A 19,305-nucleotide genomic window follows, 5' to 3' on the forward strand; every position below is an offset into this window, starting at 1 on the left:
GAATTATTAGCCTTGATTTACATAATTATAGGATTAAATATATCCGTCTGATACTGCTGCGTCTTCCCATTTTTCTTTTTCATTATGAACATTTTGGGTGCATTTCTTCCATTCCTCAACCAGAAACCCTTAGTAGGGGAAGTAAGTCTTGTTTCCTGTATTTACATGGAGTCCTTCAATACTGTCTAGTTAATAAAAAGTGTAAACTTTGTTAGCAAAAAAGAGAGAGGAGACATTTTCCACATGTAAAATAAAAAATAACAAATTATATATTTACATGCCTGTGATTTCCTGTTTTATTTCTCTCCACATTGAATTATGGCATATCTAAGTATTTCTTCCATTACAAGTTCAGATGATGCTTCTTGTTGCTTAAGATAACTGGAAAAATACAGATGAATTTTTTAAATTTAATTGTTACTGTATATTTTTTATCATATCCTTAATTGTCAATTAGTGCTTTTTGAAATAATTGTATATGAGTCTAAAATAAAATAGCAACAAAGGAAAACTTAAGGATTAAAACATCCAAGGTCATTTCAAAACAACTTATGCAATATGCTTTTGACTAACAAATTTTGTTTTTTTGGCTTATGTTTTAGACTTACAAGCCTCCATTACCCAAAGACTTGCCAATCAAATTTAATGTCAAGTTTATGCGGAATGCACCAAATCCAATGGGCATTTTGAGATCAAAAGGTAAATAATTGAAACCAAAAATGGTCTAAATCCTTCTTTAAACAAATATTTTATTAAGATGATGTTACTAGTGGTTTTACTCTATTTATCAGCTTTGTGCTTTTAATTGTTGAAGAGTTCCATTGAGGAAATCTCATGTATTACTTAAAAGAAATTGTAAACCAAATGTGTAATTCAATTTGACAGCTGTTGGTGAGGTTCCAGTTGCACAAGGAACATGCCCAATGTTGGCATTGAAACGTGCCGTGGAAGCAGCTCGACTAGAAGTGGGTAGTGAAGGATGGTTCCAGTTCAGTAAGTACTTGGATATATTCGATGTACTTTTTCATAACTTTAAAGTGTCTAAGCAGTGGCTGTTTAAAAGTGTTTTGATTTCCGTGTTCAATACATTATTGAAATTTTCATGTCACCAACTTAATTATTTTTCACCTGTGATACTTTATTAAACTTTATGTATATGTTAAACATTGGATCCACAAGTTTTCTCAGTAGCCTAAGATGTAGGTGATGTCATGCCTTATTATTAATATAGTGATTTTGCTTAATCAATAAGATACAAAACCAATGAAGATTTTTTTAGCCCTATAGTTTGCTGTGTACAGATATGAGCCTAGTATTTTATTGCTCTGGTGTGTTTGCACTTTATATATCCCTTGTTGGAACAACTGGAGCATAATTGCGTCTCGAGGGACAGATGTCTGATGAGTAACAACTTAATGTACTGTACCTGTAGTTTAGTGCAAGTCACGCTTTCCACAACAAATGGGGTATATAAGGGTGTGGGTTGTATGATTATTTTTATTTATTTTGTAATTTGTGCGGAATATATACATGCGAGGGTTACGTGCGCGTAAATACAGTAAATATTTATAAAAAAATATTGATGATAAGTCAGTAATTACCTTTTTTTAAAAATAATTTATTTTTGCATAAAAAGGAGTTTATTTTCTAAATGTAGATGTTTGTAAAATGTTTTACATAATTCGGATGTTCCTTCAGAGTTGAAGATAGTTTACTTCCTAGTCCAAACCTCCCGCAGGACGACGGGGGATGGGAGCGGGCAGGGTTTGAACCCTCGACAAATCCGAACGACAGTCCAGCGAGCAAACCGCACGACCAGGCAGCCACCCTTATGATGTTATCTTTAGATATAATACAGTGATTTTACTTTAGTCATTCAAGACTAAATAGTAGTTTAAATCAACTTCATTATACTGCAATACTTATATCTACATTGTTTAATTCTGAATAAAAGTATAACAACTCTTTTTTGGTTCAAACATTATAGAAGTTCACTTTCAATTTTATTTGCTTTCAACTTTTTTAATGCTCCAAAATTAATAAATAAATAAATATATATACCCGTAAATATTCATCTACAAGTACCCATTTAAAATGTAAGCCAAAATTATTTGAATTCTCTGTCTCAACTAAATTTATGATCACTTATCCTCAGATGCTCCTGCAACTGTTGAAAATATCCAACAAGCTTGTCTGAATGATATTACTAAGTACTCTTTAGGAAATTAGTTAAGAGAGAACTGGTTTAAACCAAAATTACTTTTTTTGAAACAGTAGACTTGTCCATCCCCTACCTACTGTTTATCTGCATTTGTGTTTTTTTCTTTATTGTAAGGAATGTTTTTAACATTTATGTATATTATGTTATAGAATATTGTTTAAATATGCAGTGTTAAAGTATTATATTTATATTACTTAGAATTAAGAATATTTATTGCAAGATTTTTTTCCTTTTTTCTATTGCTTTGAAGAATGAAGACTTAAACAACAATTATTCTTTTTACGTGCCATTTTTCTTTTCATTTATTAAATTTAACTCTTGGGGATAGACTTAACCTTCAAGTGGGACAGAGAAATATTTTGTTTGCAAGTAATAGTAATTGAAGCCTCCCCCATTTCTGACAATAAGTTTGACTTTGTCTAACCAATGTTGAAATTTGCCATAAAAAATGTTTTTTTTTTTGCTGTAGATTTATTAATTGAGGCATTTATTGCCCTCTCATTGATATAATCTACCATGTTGTTCAGGTGATGTTCTAAATATTATACATCCATTTTTTGAGAAACTCAGTATTGAGTATCAATGAAATATTCATTGTTTATATGTTCGGTTGATATATTAATGGCATTATCTTCGATTCTGAAGATTGAGGTGATATTTGTTCCCGTGAAATTAAATGAAACAAAACTTTTATATAGTTTAGTTTTGATAATAAATGAACATTTACAATGATACAATTGTATATTTCATGTACTTATTGGCTAGTCCTTCTGAATCTTATATCATACTATTGTCCTTTTATTTTTCTAAGCTATCAATAAGAACAAAAAAAAATCTAATGCTTTTGCATCAATAAAAATCATAGATTTTGTTTATTGTTTTATATAATGAAAGCAAGATAGGAACCAAATTAATGTCATGGTTATTTCTTATCAAAGTATAACCTTCAGCTGGATACATGTCATGGCTTATCATCAAATTTTGTGTATTGTCAAGTACTTTTGCTGCCACTTATCATGCCTCTTTGATAATTCAAAGATTTAGCAATATATACACAAAATCCCATAATGCAGAGATGGTTTAAAAAAAAAAAAAAAAAAAAAGACAATGTTACTGAACTTAACACATTTATTGTGTACAAGATGGAAGAAAATGATTATTGTGAATAGGATGAATTTGAGAGTTTAAATGCAGTAAACTGTACATTAAACTTATTTTCATATCAAAAGCATAGAAAAAGTTGAGTAGACTTGAATGTGATAATGGCTCAAATAAATACGTTTTTTAAGTTTACAATTAGTATTTTTTTTTATTAATGATGAAAAGCCAGTAGAGTATAAGGGTAAAAAGTCATACCGGTCCTCAGAATATCTCCTGGCTGTTTTTAAATCACAAACAGGAAGATATATATATATTTATATATAATATATAAAACACTTGGTTCATTAATAAATATTTGCATAAAAATATTTGATAATTGAATATTCGAAAGATAGTAAAACCTACTTCACAGTTTGATCAAATAATCAGTTAATGAAAAAAACATTATACTCCTTTTTTAATATATATTTTATTATAATTTAAGTTAGCAGGCTTCCTTGCTGTTGCATGAGATGTACAAATATTACATCAACATACAGTAAAAGTACATTCAATAAATTAAGTGTTGAAATGTTCTAATGCTGCTATAATTTGTATATCCTACATTTAACAGTTTAAAATATGTTCAATAGACTAGTCAATAAATAAAACACCTTAGATTCTAGCTATCAAAGGATGTTCCCATCTCTCCTGATGTGAACTTGAGGGATTTCTTTGACTGACGAGATAGAGCCTCTCTTCTCAATGAATTGTTCAGTTTTTCTGAGGTCCACATCCACAACCACAGAGGCACAGCTCTAGAGATCCATAACTAGTTCAGAGAGAAATCAACATTTGAGTAAAAATATGCAATAGAAAAAAAACATTAGTACCATCATCAGACAGATTCTCAGTAAACCAAATTATATTAGTACTGCCAGTAAAGCAATGCATACTAATACTATAAATGAACTAATTTAATTACTCTCAGTTAAATAACTAAACTAATTCATACAGTACTATCAGTTTATTGATGCATATTGGTACCATGTGATTGTAAGTACTAATTAAATTAATTAATTTATCCATAATTGACATTGTCACCAATTTATTTGTAATTTATTTTGCACAGCACTGAGATTACAATTCAATTTTAACAAAATATTTTGAAATTATCACAAATAGCATGGTGAAAAATAAATAAACAATTCAAGTAAATTTCCCATTCAGACCTTGTGATCTGTAAGGCAGATGATGTAAAGGTCATCTGTTTCCGTGGCCCACCGTTAATGAGGGTTAACAATTAAACACAAATTGCAAAAAGAATAATAATTACAATTTAACAAAGAGATGCCACTGAGGTTATTTATTTCTCTGGAGATTTGATTCTATTCCGCTTTCCTTGCACTAAAATATAGTTGAGAGACTATTACCTGAAGGGTGTGAGGGAAGTATCCAGTGGTACAAGCAGATCTTCCTAATGTCTTCACAGCACTTTTGGCATACCTTGCAGCATCAGGGATCATTACACTTGTGTTGGACAGCCTCTCACTATAGCCAGTCATTCTTGTGGCTGTGTAGAATGGAATCAAGCATTGAAAGACAACTCCAGAGTTGCGATACTCATAAGCCAATCCATGAATAAAATAATCCAAATAACGCTGTGCATGGAAAAATACAAACATTTTTAATGAAAAAATAATAAAACAATCTTCAATTGGTAAACTGTACTATGTTCACCAGATGATGATTCAGTGTATGGTATCTGTTCAGGTATCTTAATATGCTTCTAATAAGCTGCACCTGAGTTTGTTAAACAACAAACATATAACAAGATGTAGTAACTCAACAAATGTTAGACTAGTGTGAAGATTGGGAAACCATTTTATTTGAACAAGGAAATCAAAAGGGATTGAATATCTCATTTATATTCACATTGCCAGGACCTCTCTCTTATAGGTAGGTTAATATTCTTTTGTTTTTCTTTGAAATAGGTTAATATTCTTTTGTTTTTCTTTGAAATAGGTTAATATTCTTGTTTTTCTTTGAAATAGGTTAATATTCTTTTGTTTTTTCTTTGAAATAGGCTGATATTCTTTTGTTTTTCTTTGAAATAGGTTAATATTCTTTTGTTTTTCTTTGAAATAGGCTGATATTCTTTTGTTTTTCTTTGTAATAGGTTAATATTCTTTTGTTTTTCTTTTCTCAGTGGCACACCTTGTAACTAACAAAAAATACTAGAAACATAAATTAAAAGCATTTTTTAAAAGATACAAATAATGTTCAAAGAAAGTTCAAGATGATGTCCCTTACCTTAGTAGCTGAGTACACAGTCATCTGAGGAGTTATCTGAGTGGAGGAGCCAGAAGATATGACAACCACACCCCCTTTTTTTCTTTTGACCAAATCAGGAAGCAGCATATGTGTCATCTATAAAGCAAAGTCAAGTTAAAATGTTTCAGTAATATTTCAGGCTAATAACTGAAAAATATTTTATCTATCAAAGAAATTAAACCCACTACATGGTCTAAAGTAAATATACAAAAGATTTTCTTTTTTTACCAAAGTGGCAGCTCCAATGTTAACATGTATAAGTTGCCAGATTTTCTGAGTTGCAACATTCAATAAAACATCAGGATAATCATACATCACTCCAACATTGTTAACTGAAATCGAATTAAAAAATGTGTGTAAGAAATGTAGTTTAAGATATATTTTAGCATTATTACAAGATTAACAAATTCTGTTTACTAAAAAGTCTTACTGAGCATTTAGAATCTGAGTACTATTAAAGGGAAACTCCGATGGTTTTGACAATTTTTGATATAATATGTGTTTTGATTTATAGATAATGAATATATTATTCTTTTTTTTTTTATTTGCAAGAATAACTTAGTAATTGATGTTTTTGTGACATAATTTTTCTGCGCATCCAAAACAGTCAGATTTTCACTGAATTTCGTGTGACGTCACGAGTGTAAACTCAAATCCTATAGATAGGGAGGCGAAAAAAAAATTATCTTTGATAAAAAAAATTTTCGTTAGTACATCATTAAAATACTTTAAAAGAAATTTCTAATGGTGTATAAATTATGACTGTATGTTTGACAGTAAGAAAATTATGATTTTTTTGTGCCGTTTTGACCTAACATTGGTTGACATGGAAAAAGTGATGAAAGAGCTTGAGGCTGGCTCAGCCGGCGAGACACAGCCCCAAGGTCAAAAGTTAAAAAGTTGGAATTGAGTTTCGTAGACGATAGATCTACTTATTAAATAAGAAATTTAATAGTAGATCTAGTATTCGTAGTAAATTTCTAGCTCACAGATCTGATTCATTTATATTTATGAACTTCAGTTGTTTAAAATATCTCAGTAGTATCATTAATTGAATTCTTTGGCCTGGAAATCCAATGTATTGTTGGTACTGCACCTGGTATTAACTTCAATTTTTTTAAAATCACATTTCCACAGCAATGAAGTTGCTGAATCAGCTTCTCTCAAAATGGTTTGAGCATAAACAGGAATTAGCTAATGCCTTTGTAAAATATTTGCTCTTCAGGCGATTAAATTTTTCCCATTTTCCCTTTAAAACTTCATCTCTTGGAAACAAATGAAAAGAGACACTAATTTCTGTATCAGCATACTTGCTGATTTTATCTTTGTGATTGGAACTACTGCAACAAGCTGAAGAACAATATTTAATTTTCTTCAAGTAGATCTAGAATATTATTTATAAACAATGACCGATTATAAATCAAAGTGGAGACTAGATCTAGCTGTGAAGCGTAACAATAAATGCGATCCGATAGGTCTAGATCTAGACTAGAGAGTTTATCGGTTATATATTATAAGGTCTAGATCTAAATTTAGCCAGCACCCTTGTGACGTCACGTTTTTAAAAACTAAAAACATCTCGCAGAACCCCGTTTTTTTGGGGGCGTGAAGAATTTTCTGTCTAATTTATTAAATATAAAATTTTCCGAGCATTTAAATAAAAAATGATATAATGTTTACTATTACAACTTTTTATGCAGAATTTAAATATGTCAATAACTAAAATTTGAAAAACTATCAGAGTTTCCCTTTAAATAAAATTGAAATGGCAGATTTCAATGAAGTTTTTATTTGTACTTGCAGATAGACTGATCATTATTTGGAATCAAAAGTATGGCATTGTTGAATACACAAAGATCACCATGGATTATAGAAAACAAAAAGATTTTCCAGTATTTCAATACAATCTACGCTGTCCTTAGAGGTTTGCTTTAAACTTACCAAGCAAGCCTATTTCTTTGTCAGATAATTTTTTGCCAATGTTACTGTACAGTTCTGTCTGGTTTTCATCAGAGAAGTCTGCTACAATATACTCCACTTGCACTTTACAATCTAGTTCTGTTCAACAAAATAACAACACAATCTTAGAATATCTTTATACTTATTTAAACCCAAATGTACCACAAAACACACATTCTTATTTTTCTTTCTGTTTGTATTTAGTATTACCAATCTGGGCTTTAGCTTTTTGCAGCTTCCTTTCATTTCGGCTTATAAGTACCACATTCAGTCCTCGCTGGGCTAATTCATAAGCATAAGAGTAACCAATGCCTTCACTGCTTCCTGTGATAACTGGATAAAGAAATGAAAATCATAAACTGATAAGCTTAATATAAAAAATTACAATAAAATATGCTTGGCATGACTTACATTGACTAGTATCACTGAGTTATCACATAAATATGTCCCATTAATTTGTCACATAAATATGTCCCACTAAGTCTCACAAAGTTGCCACATAAATGTCTCACAAAGTTGTCACTTTAACATGTCTCACAAAGTTGTCAGAAAAGATGTCTAAGTTGTCACACACGTCTATTCAATCTATGGGTAGTGATATGTATTAAGGTCATGACATTTAGATTCTATAACAATCTTTTAAGTTGCAGAAAACAAAATCTAGAAAGAAATTTTATTTCCTTCAATGTATATCAGGTTGAAATAAAAAATATTAGAATTTTATTGTAAAAATGCCATCAATAGTACAAAAATCTTGATTTTAACAAATTTCCATTAGTCTAAATTGTATTTGACCTTGCTTGTTAGTTACAAACAAACATGAAATTATTTTGTAAAAGTGATCAGTCTTAGCTCATAGAAGAGATTGTGGGGTTCTTGTGGTTCTGGATCAACCCACCACCTGAAAAAAAAAAGGGAGGGGGGATCCTTGAGACTTTTTTTTTTGTAGCTGAGATTTGAATGTTAAACCATCACTTGCCCAAGCACAGCCATGGGGAGTTTAAAATCCCCCCTCCAAGGGGTTTTGCTGTTAAAACCCCCTTCTTCAATAAAACAAAAAAATAAAGGAAACAAAAGTCGCCAAATTCCATGTAGCTATTCCACTTGGGGTGCTGTCTTCATTTGTTGGCAACATAATAGGAACATGAAAGAATTCCAAGGATGCACAGCCTTTAGTGGCTTTATAGTTCCAGTCCAGAAATGAAAGTGACTGAGCCTTGACTGAGGCAACACATCAAAACATTGTGTAACTCAAGTCTGCACGTTCACACAGAAGCAAGGTGAAGAGTCTAGGTTGCTTCATTCCTGACTTCCTCTAGACTAGCTATTAGAGGGTTTTACAGGGACTAGGTAGACCTTAAGTTTAGCTCTCACCCTAAACAGACTTTATCTCAGTTTCAGTGATGGCGGATGAAACTATGGCTTGACTTCATTTGGACTTTACATTGTTGTTCACATTCAATCAACTGACATTTTAAAAACAAACTCAGTGAACCTAGACTATTACTGTCTCTAATATATATATATCTATAATAGAATCTATACTAGATCTAGACTATCTGTATCTATAGATATATTATCTAATAATAATAAGGCTTGTCGTCGAGTCTGAAGATTAATGTATTTCCGGTGGCTATGTAGCCCCAGCTGTGACCTACATATTTTGCCACTTCCAAGGAAAACATAACCATTGTCCGCCGGTGGTCGATTAAGATTTTCTTTTCACCGTCAATGTCTGTCCACGACAGCATATTTTCTTTTGGACTCAAATGTGTATCCAGGCGGCCTTTGTGAGTGACCTCCAGCTGTCTCGTTCTGAAGCAACGCAACCAGGTGCTTTGTTCTATGTCAGCTACGGCAAGTTGACACCTAAGCTGGTCTTTAAATGTTTCCGTGGGGCACCTCTGATACGTCGACCACCTTTTTGCTCACCAAAAAAGACTGCTGTTGGTATACATTTGTCCCCTATACGGGATGCGTGCCCTGCCCAGCGTAACTGTCGGACCATAAGAAGTCCCTCTATACTGTCAATACCATTTTAATATAAATATTAATATTGAAATGCATAGAGATCTATATAATAATTATTAACATCTAGATTATAGAGGAGAGGACCCAGAGGTGTCTATACTATAGTCACTATAGACTATAGAGCTAGACATAATACTAATAGAGGTCTAGATCTATTGAACTATTCTATATAATATAAAATTTTATTATAATCTTAGATCTACTAATGATCGACTAATCAGTTAGATCTATATTATTTATAATAAAGATTTCGATCAAACTGTACGCTTACCAGCCCATGGTCCGTACTTTTCTATCCAGTTTACTTTCATTCCACTAAAGAAATGAATGCGAACAGCATCTACAAAACAATAGATTATCCCCACTGTTTTCCTCGTTGCATACCAAGCACCTAAAATTGCAAACTTGTCTCGAAGACCTGTGAAGCTATTGTAAACTTCATTTTCTATTTGACGCCACAAAAAATGAAAGCTATCAATAGAAGTATGCAAAGACAAAGTAGACGCCATGTTCAAACTAGAATAGATCTAGCACCATAGATAGAGACTAGATCTAGATATAATTTAGTCTAACTCTGAATCGACTAATCTAATGCTGAAATAGATTATCTATCTACACTTTCCCCGAATCAGACTCAAAATTTTGGTATTTTTTTTTATTTTTTTTTGTAGGTCATCGGGTTAAAGTTCAACGTAAAGAAAGTCATTGAATGGGAAAAAAAGTTTCGCCTTTTTGCTACTTAGAATCTAGATGTCTAGATCTTATCTTATAAAATTCAGACGTTACTTAAAAAAAAAAAAAAAAGATGATTACGTTCTACGCGTGTCCCTAGGTCAATCTAGTCATAAATGTTAATGACTTAAATTCTGCAAAGTCATTGGTTTTCCTGGTTGACTCGGTCACTCAGGCAATCCATTCCTTGCTCTAATAGCACCCGGGAAGGAGAATTTGTACAAACATCTAATCTTTCGACTCAGGACCGGACACAACAGAATGCGATAACACATGTTCCGGAAGCTCAAAATTGGAACCAGTGAAATCTGCCCATGTGGAGTATCACCAGAAAATGCCGACCACGTCCTCCAAAACTGCTCTCTCTACCAAGAGCCCCGTATAAGACTTTGGCCCCAAATCACCCCAATAGAAAGAAAACTATATGGAGAGCTCCCTGATTTGGAAACCACTGCGCAGTTCATCTCATGTATTGGTCTAGTCATATGAACACTCCAACATAACAATGAGAACGATGAAGAAGAAGAAGAATCCCAGCATATGGAACAAGAAATATGCCTTTAGCTTTGTGTCTTTCTGAGTATCTTATTAGGTTTTCTTATTGTATTTGAAGATTATGGTTTTGGTTTAATTTTTTATGTATGATGGCGACTTTACTTTTAAGTCAGACATTCTCTATCAGTGGTAGGCCTACCCTACCTATTCGGGATATATACCTTTTGGCACGCGCCTCACAGCCCATATCGCCTGGCTTTATTACAAAGCTTATATCAACCATGGAACTATACTAATGGAACACCAGCTTCGAGATTTTATGATCAGAGTGCCGTCGCGCATCTTTTTCGCGCACTATACCAATTTGAAAAATCGATGAGGATGCCAAAGAAGAAATTTACTCCGAGAGCCACTTGGATTGACCTTCATTGAGAGTTCCATGTATCAACTCACTCTGTCTGTGTATCTGGTAAAAAATGTGTAGCCTACACGCTATTTCTCCCACATCCAATTTCGGATCAAGTTGAAATTTTGCACAATTATTTCTTGTACCCGACAAAACAAGAATCAATAATAATTATAATAACAGTAATAATAATAATAATAATAATAAGGATACTCCTCTTTATTACAAATACTCACCACAAGAGGTTCTCGAGTCTACTGAGCATCTGCTGTACAGGGATAGGCCTATTCTGACCTAAAAATTGACATCACAGATACCTTCAAGGCCCTTAACATTCCTAGGAACATCCTCGTTGAGGCGGTACTGCTGCAGACCTGCCACATCACCAGAAAATTCCTCTGTGGAAACTGTTAAAGGGGCTACGATGAATTTTGTTTCTCTTTTCGAAACTCGGCCCTGGCAGCGCCAGAGAATGAATACTCGTTTGTTTCTAATATAATAATAATAATAAACTATTGCTAATTTAATATATTTTTTGGTATCGAACAAGGGAATGAAATCCTACTTGACAGATGTGTCAGTAAATTAGGCCTATATATATGAATAAGTCCCCTTGAGGAGACTTGAACATTGAGTTAAAATTCAAGTTGTATTTTTGTATGCATTTAAAAACTGATCACGTTAACATTCACACAGATACCCTCTTCTCCCCACCTTTTTTTCCAAACTGGTTCAGACAAGTGATGGGGTCATGGCGCAGTGGGAAACCTAAAAGCATGAAATTTCGCTAAACAAAAATAATTGTTAAAAATATTTCTAATCGCGCAGATTTATTATTGTTACTCTAGAATCTAGATCTATTACAAATTTAGTTACTTGGCCGATCCAAGCTAATTGATACAATTTACAATTACACTTAATATAACCTTTTTTTTTCTTGTTAGCCACTGTGGTCAGAAAATTCGATGGATCGGATATCTACTCGTCACGGGATAGATATTGACCCGCTGACCATAGTTTTGGCAACACAACTCTAAATAGGCTAATGTTAGATGGGGCCGCATCTGAATAGGCATTACACGGACGTCATTGTCTAAGAACTAATAACATGGTGTGTGAAAGCAATTGAATGCATGATGGTCAAAACTGATAAAATGGTGACCTATTGGCTCACTTCTCTAAAGAGAATAGTGTGCAGTATTCTTTGAAGCAATGCTAAATAAAATGAGGCGACGCCTGTTTGAAGTCACCTAGCCTACATCAAATTCAACAACGAATGCAGCATATTTAACATACGGCTTCTGCTCTCCCGTAAAAAAAAAATTAAAAAAAAATTAAGAGATGATTGCTACTGAAATGCTCTTTGCGGACAGTTGTGCCCTTTTTGCTCACACCGAACAGGAGCTTCAACTTTCCATCTAGGAGTTTGATGAGGCTGCTGCCACGTTTGATCTGTCATGCAAACAATTCTACAGCTGCACTGGGCGGCCAGACACTTATCCCGATCTTCCTTAGCGAGCTTAAAGGAGGATGGCGTAACAGAGGTGCCCCCCCCCCCCCCCCCCGCGTAAGTACTACGAAGATCAACTCAGGCGCCATCAGGAGCGTAGCTAGGAATTTTCCATTGTTTGGGGGGTCCCTGCATTTTGCTTAATATTTAATTTTTAATGTAAAAAAAAAATAAAAAATTTGGGGGCCCAGAGTTCGAATCCTGGTGAAGACTGGGATTTTTAACTTCAGGATCTTCGGGCGCCTCTGAGTCAACCCAGCTCTAATGGGTACCCGGTACCTAATGTTAGTTGGGGAAAAGTAAATGCGGTTGGTCGTTGGGCTGGCCACATGACACCCTCGTAAACCATAGGCCACAGAAACAGATGACCTTTACATCATCTGCCCTATAGACCACAAGGTCTGAAAGGGGAACTTTACTTTTTTTTTTTACCCCCCACCCTAGCTATGCCACTTGGCGCCATTTCACCCTCACTGGCATAGAGGTCATTAGCTAGCATCAGATGGCCCTAGAAAGAGACAGTTGGTGACCTCTCACAAAGGCTGCGGAACGCAGAAGACGAAAACTTAAATTGTCTGAAAGAGATGCGGAAAAATATGCAGGTAGCATCTGGGTTTGCGTAGTCTTGTAAAACACTGCCCTCATCCGTTATCTTTGGAATCAAAGACATTGACATTATTATTATTAATTGTAATGAATACATGTAACGTAGCATACTTATTGAAGACCAATTATTGGTATTGGAATCATTCACAAAATGATTTTAAAAAGTCACACAATAAAAGATGACATAGACAGAGAATCTTAAGAGAATGAAACACAACTAGGAACAAAGTAAATGTTATTTGGTTTCAGTTTTAATGTCTGGACATAAAACATTTGGAGCATGTACATGACAATATGCTGATGAAAAAAACAACAACAAAAAAAAAAGTTAGCAGCACTTCTTTTATAAAAGTTGGCAACCTTTTACTTTTTGTTTCCCAAAGGAATGAACTGCAAATTAAAAGTAGATTTTTCTTTTACATTTAGTCTATAGAGTTTAGATGAGAGAAATTCTTACTAGGTCACTAATTTTAAACTGATCGTAAGAAAATGAGCATTTAAAACGTTTTTAGCTAGATATTCTTTTGTGTAATATTTTAAACCTTAATAATTTGGTTTCAGTTTTAATGTCTGGACATAAAACATTTGGAGCATGTACATGACAATATGCTGATGAAAAAAACAACAACAAAAAAAAAAGTTAGCAGCACTTCTTTTATAAAAGTTGGCAACCTTTTACTTTTTGTTTCCCAAAGGAATGAACTGCAAATTAAAAGTAGATTTTTCTTTTACATTTAGTCTATAGAGTTTAGATGAGAGAAATTCTTACTAGGTCACTAATTTTAAACTGATCGTAAGAAAATGAGCATTTAAAACTTTTTTAGCTAGATATTCTTTTGTGTAATATTTTAAACCTTAATATATCTAGTAATGATACTAAAAATGCTTATACAATTCAATCTTAAGGCAAGGACAATAAACATGTCTTTTTGTCTATCTTCTAAAGACACACCAAAGAGAAGTCTACAACATATTTATTTGTTCCATTATGTTTATTGCAGAAGTGGGTCAAAGTTTTGAGACAGCTCAAAGCACCCTTAACAACATTAAAATATGATATAAAACAATGTGAAGTTTTAGGCAGATTGACATACTAATGGACCCAAAATGTCCACCACTTCTCAAGAAATATAACTAACAAATAACCAACATGAAATAAAATTAACATTTTAAATAAATTGGATAAATCAAGTTATTTAAAATATTTAGTAAAGTAACATTGAAGTTAGATGAAACTGAAATACAAGATGGCTAACCATCCTAAAAGGATGAAATGAAACCAAAAAAAAAAAAAAGTTAAATTTTGTGTTTTAGATAGAAAGTTTTTGTTGATATTGATTGATCATAGTATTGTAGATAAAATTTGATATAATTAGACAGTTCATGTTTTAATTTGATTGTGAAAAAAACAAAACAATAACGCAATGAAATCCAAGAATGGAGGAACTATAACAAACAATGAATGTCATAATAATAACATAGAGGAAAAATACTACTTAAAAAAAAATGGCCCACTTGATTTGACTAGTTTATTTGTTTAAATCAATAAATTTAATCTTGAGTTTGGAAATATCAATTTTGCACTCAAAAAAAAGGTTTTTGATGAAAATAGGTTATCTTATCACAGCAGAGATCAGAACAAGTTAGCACTAAACTATACAAATATTGAATATATAAACTAGTATTCAAGAGTTAGGTACTGTATTCAAGAGTTAGGTAACAGGCTAATAATTTAGTTTTTAAAAAAAGTTGCCATGGTATATACAGTCAAATATCTAAATCTATTCTACCAAGCACCACTTATTGCTAAATCCTGACCATAATTTAATACATTTATTAAATGGACATTTTTAATATTATCACTTAGATGTAGCTTTCAAACATGCATGACCAGCCAGAGCATGGATTTATTTCTTGATATTTAGGTTGAATGCTTGAAATCAGTCTGCCTGATATGTCACAGCTACATGAAGTCCTGCATCATAGAGTCTGGTATGTATCCTACATCACTTGTTTTCACTCCTTAAGTTTAAAAGGTTGATACAAATGGAAAACAACTCACAACTGACCACAATGTACAATCATAGTCTTCTTGTATAGGAGTATCAGTTGAAACACATCAGCAAGGGACAGTTATGTCAACATGTTTATATTTATTTGATGATAAAAAAAAGCCATGTTTTGCATCAATGAAGTGTTTAAATGTTAATTACCATCAAGTGAAAACACACAAATGTTTGCTGTTATTTAAAAAAAAAGATGTTTTACTTACATTAAAAATAACTAAATACTCGACAAATTCATTTTGACATGAAATTATTGGTGCTGAGATTTTAACTAGAATTAGACAAAATCATTTCTGTATGTTTGAAGAGTTATCATGACAAGCCAATGAAACAACCAGCCTTTATACAATTATAGTGAATAATTTAAACCAATCTGATGCTAGGGGTTCCAAAGTTAGATATAATAAGAGTTGACTTCCAAAAAAATATTTAGGAATGTGCTTACATTTGATAATCTTTATTCAATTAACGCTTAAATATTATTTTCAAAATACTTTTAGGTCCATACTAAGTAGAGCAGTTCTCTAAGCATCAAGGGATATATTGAAAAATAACAAAAACATGTACTCTTCCTCTAATGGTACAAGGAAGCATTTCTAATAGGAATAACCTCAGAAGGTCAAAAACATCCAATCTGGGATAGGAATCAATACTGTCTACTACATGCTCCTTTGCCCATTTTCTCAGGAGAGAAAAACAATGTAAAGTTGTTTTCATCACTTTGCGTTGAAACTAGACAGACTTCACAGTAGACTCAATACTGCCTGCTTCCTAGTTAACTTAAAGAAAATTGTTTTACATACAAAAAACAGCAAAACTATAAAACAAAATATTTGGGTAGATCTAGTGAGCTGCAATTTAAATTTAGATTTGAACTCATTTCTAACCAACTTGTTTTTCAAATTTTGAGAACCTTTTTTCTCCCACATTTTAAAAATCTTATTATTCAAAATGAGCAGAGCTGAATTTTATGTCATCATGGCAACAGGAGATTCGTTATTGATTTAGCAAGCAGTTGTAAAATATACATACATTCAGACAATCCACATAAATTTTCCTGGCAAGTGAAAGTAAGAAGTGACCAGATTTTCTTTTCTTTGAAAAAAGAGAGAAACCATTTTTTTTTCATTTTGAAAGGAGTAAAAAGATCATTAGGAAAGTATACTTCAATATCTTTGTATAAAAACAAGGCTACAAAAGGCTGCTATAAGTTACACAAATAATAGTTGACAACTTCTGTACACTTTTGGAAAAGCATAAATAATGTTTGTGTTTAACAATTTTGCTTACCACCTCACAAGTCAATTTATTAAATTATAGTTTACTGGTACATGCTTCAGAAACAAAGTCATACACCATGCTTTCAGATGACCAAAGTTGAGAAGAATAGTGTAAGGAGATTTTCAATAGTTCTTTTTGAGATATGAACAAACAGACAACACAAACATGTTACCAGCTGTCCCGCTTGAAATCTCAATTCCATTATATAAATAGAAAAATATATTTAAAAAAATAAAATAGGTGAAATACATACACACTTTAAGATATAATAAAAATATGACCATATAATCTCCTAAACAAATATCACCATATAAAACCAATGTTGAATTATAAGAGTTATAATAAAAACCAAATACTCTCGTGGCTAAAGCTTTTTTCCCAGGATAAAAAATAATATTTAAATGAATATTGAATGACTATTTTTTATAAAAATAAATTAAAATTAAATCTATAAAAGTAAGGCAAGTCAAGTCATTGAAATATTTTGTCTTGACAAAAACCTCCAAAGTAAAAATGAAGTTTTAAAGGTTTAAACTTGTAAAAAAAAAAGACCTTTTAAAATTTATGCATTAAAAAAAATGCTAAACAATGTATGACTTGTCATTTGGTTAATACTACAGGGCACCAAATTAATTACAAATAATGACAGAAGGCTATAGCTTATCAGACACTACTCAAATAAGTGTATTCGATGCATCAAAACAACTCCAATAAAGATGTTAAGCCTAATCACAAGTAGAAGTTCTTGTATAGGAACCAGACCATCTAGCTATATATATATATATATATTGAAGATACATAAAGAAGAGGTAGAAATGAAAACCAAAAAATTGGTCTAGTGCAGTGTTTCCTAAACTTTTTCTTTATCGGAACACTATGCACATTCTGTGTTTTTAGTGAATACTTTGCTTATTTTTAAGAGAGAGGCCTACTAATTATTTCAGTAGTTTGTGGAACACATATTCAGGCGTTTATTATCCCACGTAACACAGTATGGAAAACAATGGTCTAGTGAATCATTTCGTTTTAATGCAAGGGCCATGAAAAGATTCTGTAGTCTTGTTTTGTTTAAATTGCAGTTAACCAAAAGAAAACATTTTCTTTATATACTTCAGATGTTTCTTCAGAAATGCAATATTGCAAACCTTCTGCAGGACCTGAATGGACATGGGCAGGGTTCAAACTTAGGAGCATTGTGACAACAGTCCAAATCACATGACCAGACAACCATCAGATGGAGACTACTGGTGTAGATGTCACAAGATAGAACTCAAAGTTAAGCCTTAAAAAAATTAAATCACCAGTGTGATCAGGAATTGTGTGAACAACTTACTGGCCATTATATCAGAGAGCTGCTGGCTGAGGAAATGTATATTATTTGTCTCACATAAACATCAATTGTGATAATAGACAATCATAATAACTAAATTAAAATATATTGTGTAAATAGCATAAGTCAATGAAACATTAGTTGTACCTAAAGCAATGACTTGACAAATATAATTCTTTTGACCATTTCTTTTTGAAGATTAAAACAAAACTACTTTACAGTTTATAAGGAACAAAAGTATCACAAAATACAATATATCAAACTGCTGGTGATTTTATAAACATAAAGGAACACTGTAGGTGATTTGAGAGATCTTTTAAAGACATTCTGTTTGTTTTCTTACAAGAGATTCTACTCACACCGAGAGATTTGTTTGTCTCCCTTTGTCTTCAAAACAAATGTTTATGAAATATAATAAAGTATGATTAAGAATACCAGATTTAAAAAAATGACTGAGTGAGCTGAAATATTTAAAATTGTGTTTGATATGAATGAAATATCAACACGTTCGGGTAAATGCCAACATGGTTTTACAAAACCTGATCAAGTTTTAAAACAAACAAAACAACTAACCAACAATCTCAGATATTCAAACAAATATTCTCAGCTCTAAAAACAACACACACACAGAATTGGTCAAAAATACATTATCAAAATGTAGAAGTACAGATTCCCCATTAGTAATCAGCTATAAAACTATATATACATATAAACCAGAATTCACAAGGATATCAACAGCTTTGAATGACTAACCAAGAATGTGTGAAATGTTTAATTGCCTTTAGTTTTCAAAGTTGATGTTCCCACCATATAAAGCCATGATGAGCATGATTCCATAGCCTGTTAGAACCCCAACATTTTGGAGCAAAAATGTCCTCACTTCCCCAAACTGTTTCCCTTCTGGGGTCTCAGCAGCTGTGTTCATCTCTGGCATCTGTGGGGATAAACACATTCTGATACTAAGAAAACATACTGGCATGTTTCTACTACATACTGGCACTTATCTTTTATATACTGACACTTATCTATTACATACTGACACCTATAACATAGTGGAAATTATCTATAACATACTAGAATTTATTTATAACATACTGGCACTTATCTATAAAATACTAGAACTTATCTATAACATACTGGCAATTATATATTACATAATGGTACTTATTTAGTACTTACTGGCACTTATCTAGTACACAATGGTACTTATCTAATACATATTGGTATTAACCTTTAACATACTGGTACTTACCT

At 32.3% G+C, this 19,305-nt stretch overlaps 3 protein-coding genes across 13 annotated transcripts in view; 1 reads left to right on the plus strand and 2 right to left on the minus strand.

Moving 5' to 3' along the window:
* The window catches only part of LOC106054458 (uncharacterized), a 27,766-nt gene extending 24,437 nt beyond the window's left edge, over positions 1-3,329 (plus strand). The window contains exons 32-34 of the mRNA XM_056043846.1: positions 603-699; positions 886-993; positions 2,156-3,329. Coding sequence (XP_055899821.1) covers positions 603-699; positions 886-993; positions 2,156-2,229 — 279 coding nt within the window. The 3' untranslated portion in view covers positions 2,230-3,329. The remainder of the gene's footprint in view (positions 1-602; positions 700-885; positions 994-2,155) is intronic.
* Positions 2,673-10,269, minus strand: LOC106054457 (inactive hydroxysteroid dehydrogenase-like protein 1). Its single transcript, XM_056043847.1, has 7 exons — positions 9,897-10,269; positions 7,805-7,927; positions 7,577-7,693; positions 5,864-5,967; positions 5,615-5,731; positions 4,735-4,962; positions 2,673-4,133 (listed from the first exon to the last, which is right to left on the minus strand). The coding sequence occupies exons 1-7, from the start codon at positions 10,132-10,134 to the stop codon at positions 3,984-3,986; spliced, it is 1,077 nt and encodes a 358-aa protein (XP_055899822.1). The 5' UTR covers positions 10,135-10,269; the 3' UTR covers positions 2,673-3,983.
* Positions 10,270-13,923: 3,654 nt separating this feature from the next.
* Positions 13,924-19,305, minus strand: part of LOC106054459 (metal cation symporter ZIP14-like) — a 43,586-nt gene continuing 38,204 nt past the window's right edge. For all 11 annotated transcript variants that reach the window (XM_056043938.1, XM_056043935.1, XM_013210321.2 and 8 more), the window contains one exon: positions 13,924-18,985. In XM_056043938.1, coding sequence (XP_055899913.1) covers positions 18,833-18,985 — 153 coding nt within the window. In that variant the 3' untranslated portion in view covers positions 13,924-18,832. The remainder of the gene's footprint in view (positions 18,986-19,305) is intronic.

This window comes from Biomphalaria glabrata, chromosome 10, assembly GCF_947242115.1.
Source record: "Biomphalaria glabrata chromosome 10, xgBioGlab47.1, whole genome shotgun sequence".
NCBI classification, from domain to species: domain Eukaryota; kingdom Metazoa; phylum Mollusca; class Gastropoda; family Planorbidae; genus Biomphalaria; species Biomphalaria glabrata.

Excerpts from the sequence above, each read along its gene's own strand:
- LOC106054457 (XM_056043847.1), bottom strand. The coding sequence starts at position 10,134 with ATGGCGTCTACTTTGTCTTTGCATACTTCTATTGATAGCTTTCATTTT. Across the intron at positions 7,928-9,896 it reads AAAGTACGGACCATGGGCTG|TTATCACAGGAAGCAGTGAA; the intron begins GTAAGCGTACAG and ends TTCTTTATCCAG. Across the intron at positions 4,963-5,614 it reads CTGTGTACTCAGCTACTAAG|CGTTATTTGGATTATTTTAT; the intron begins GTAAGGGACATC and ends TTCCATGCACAG.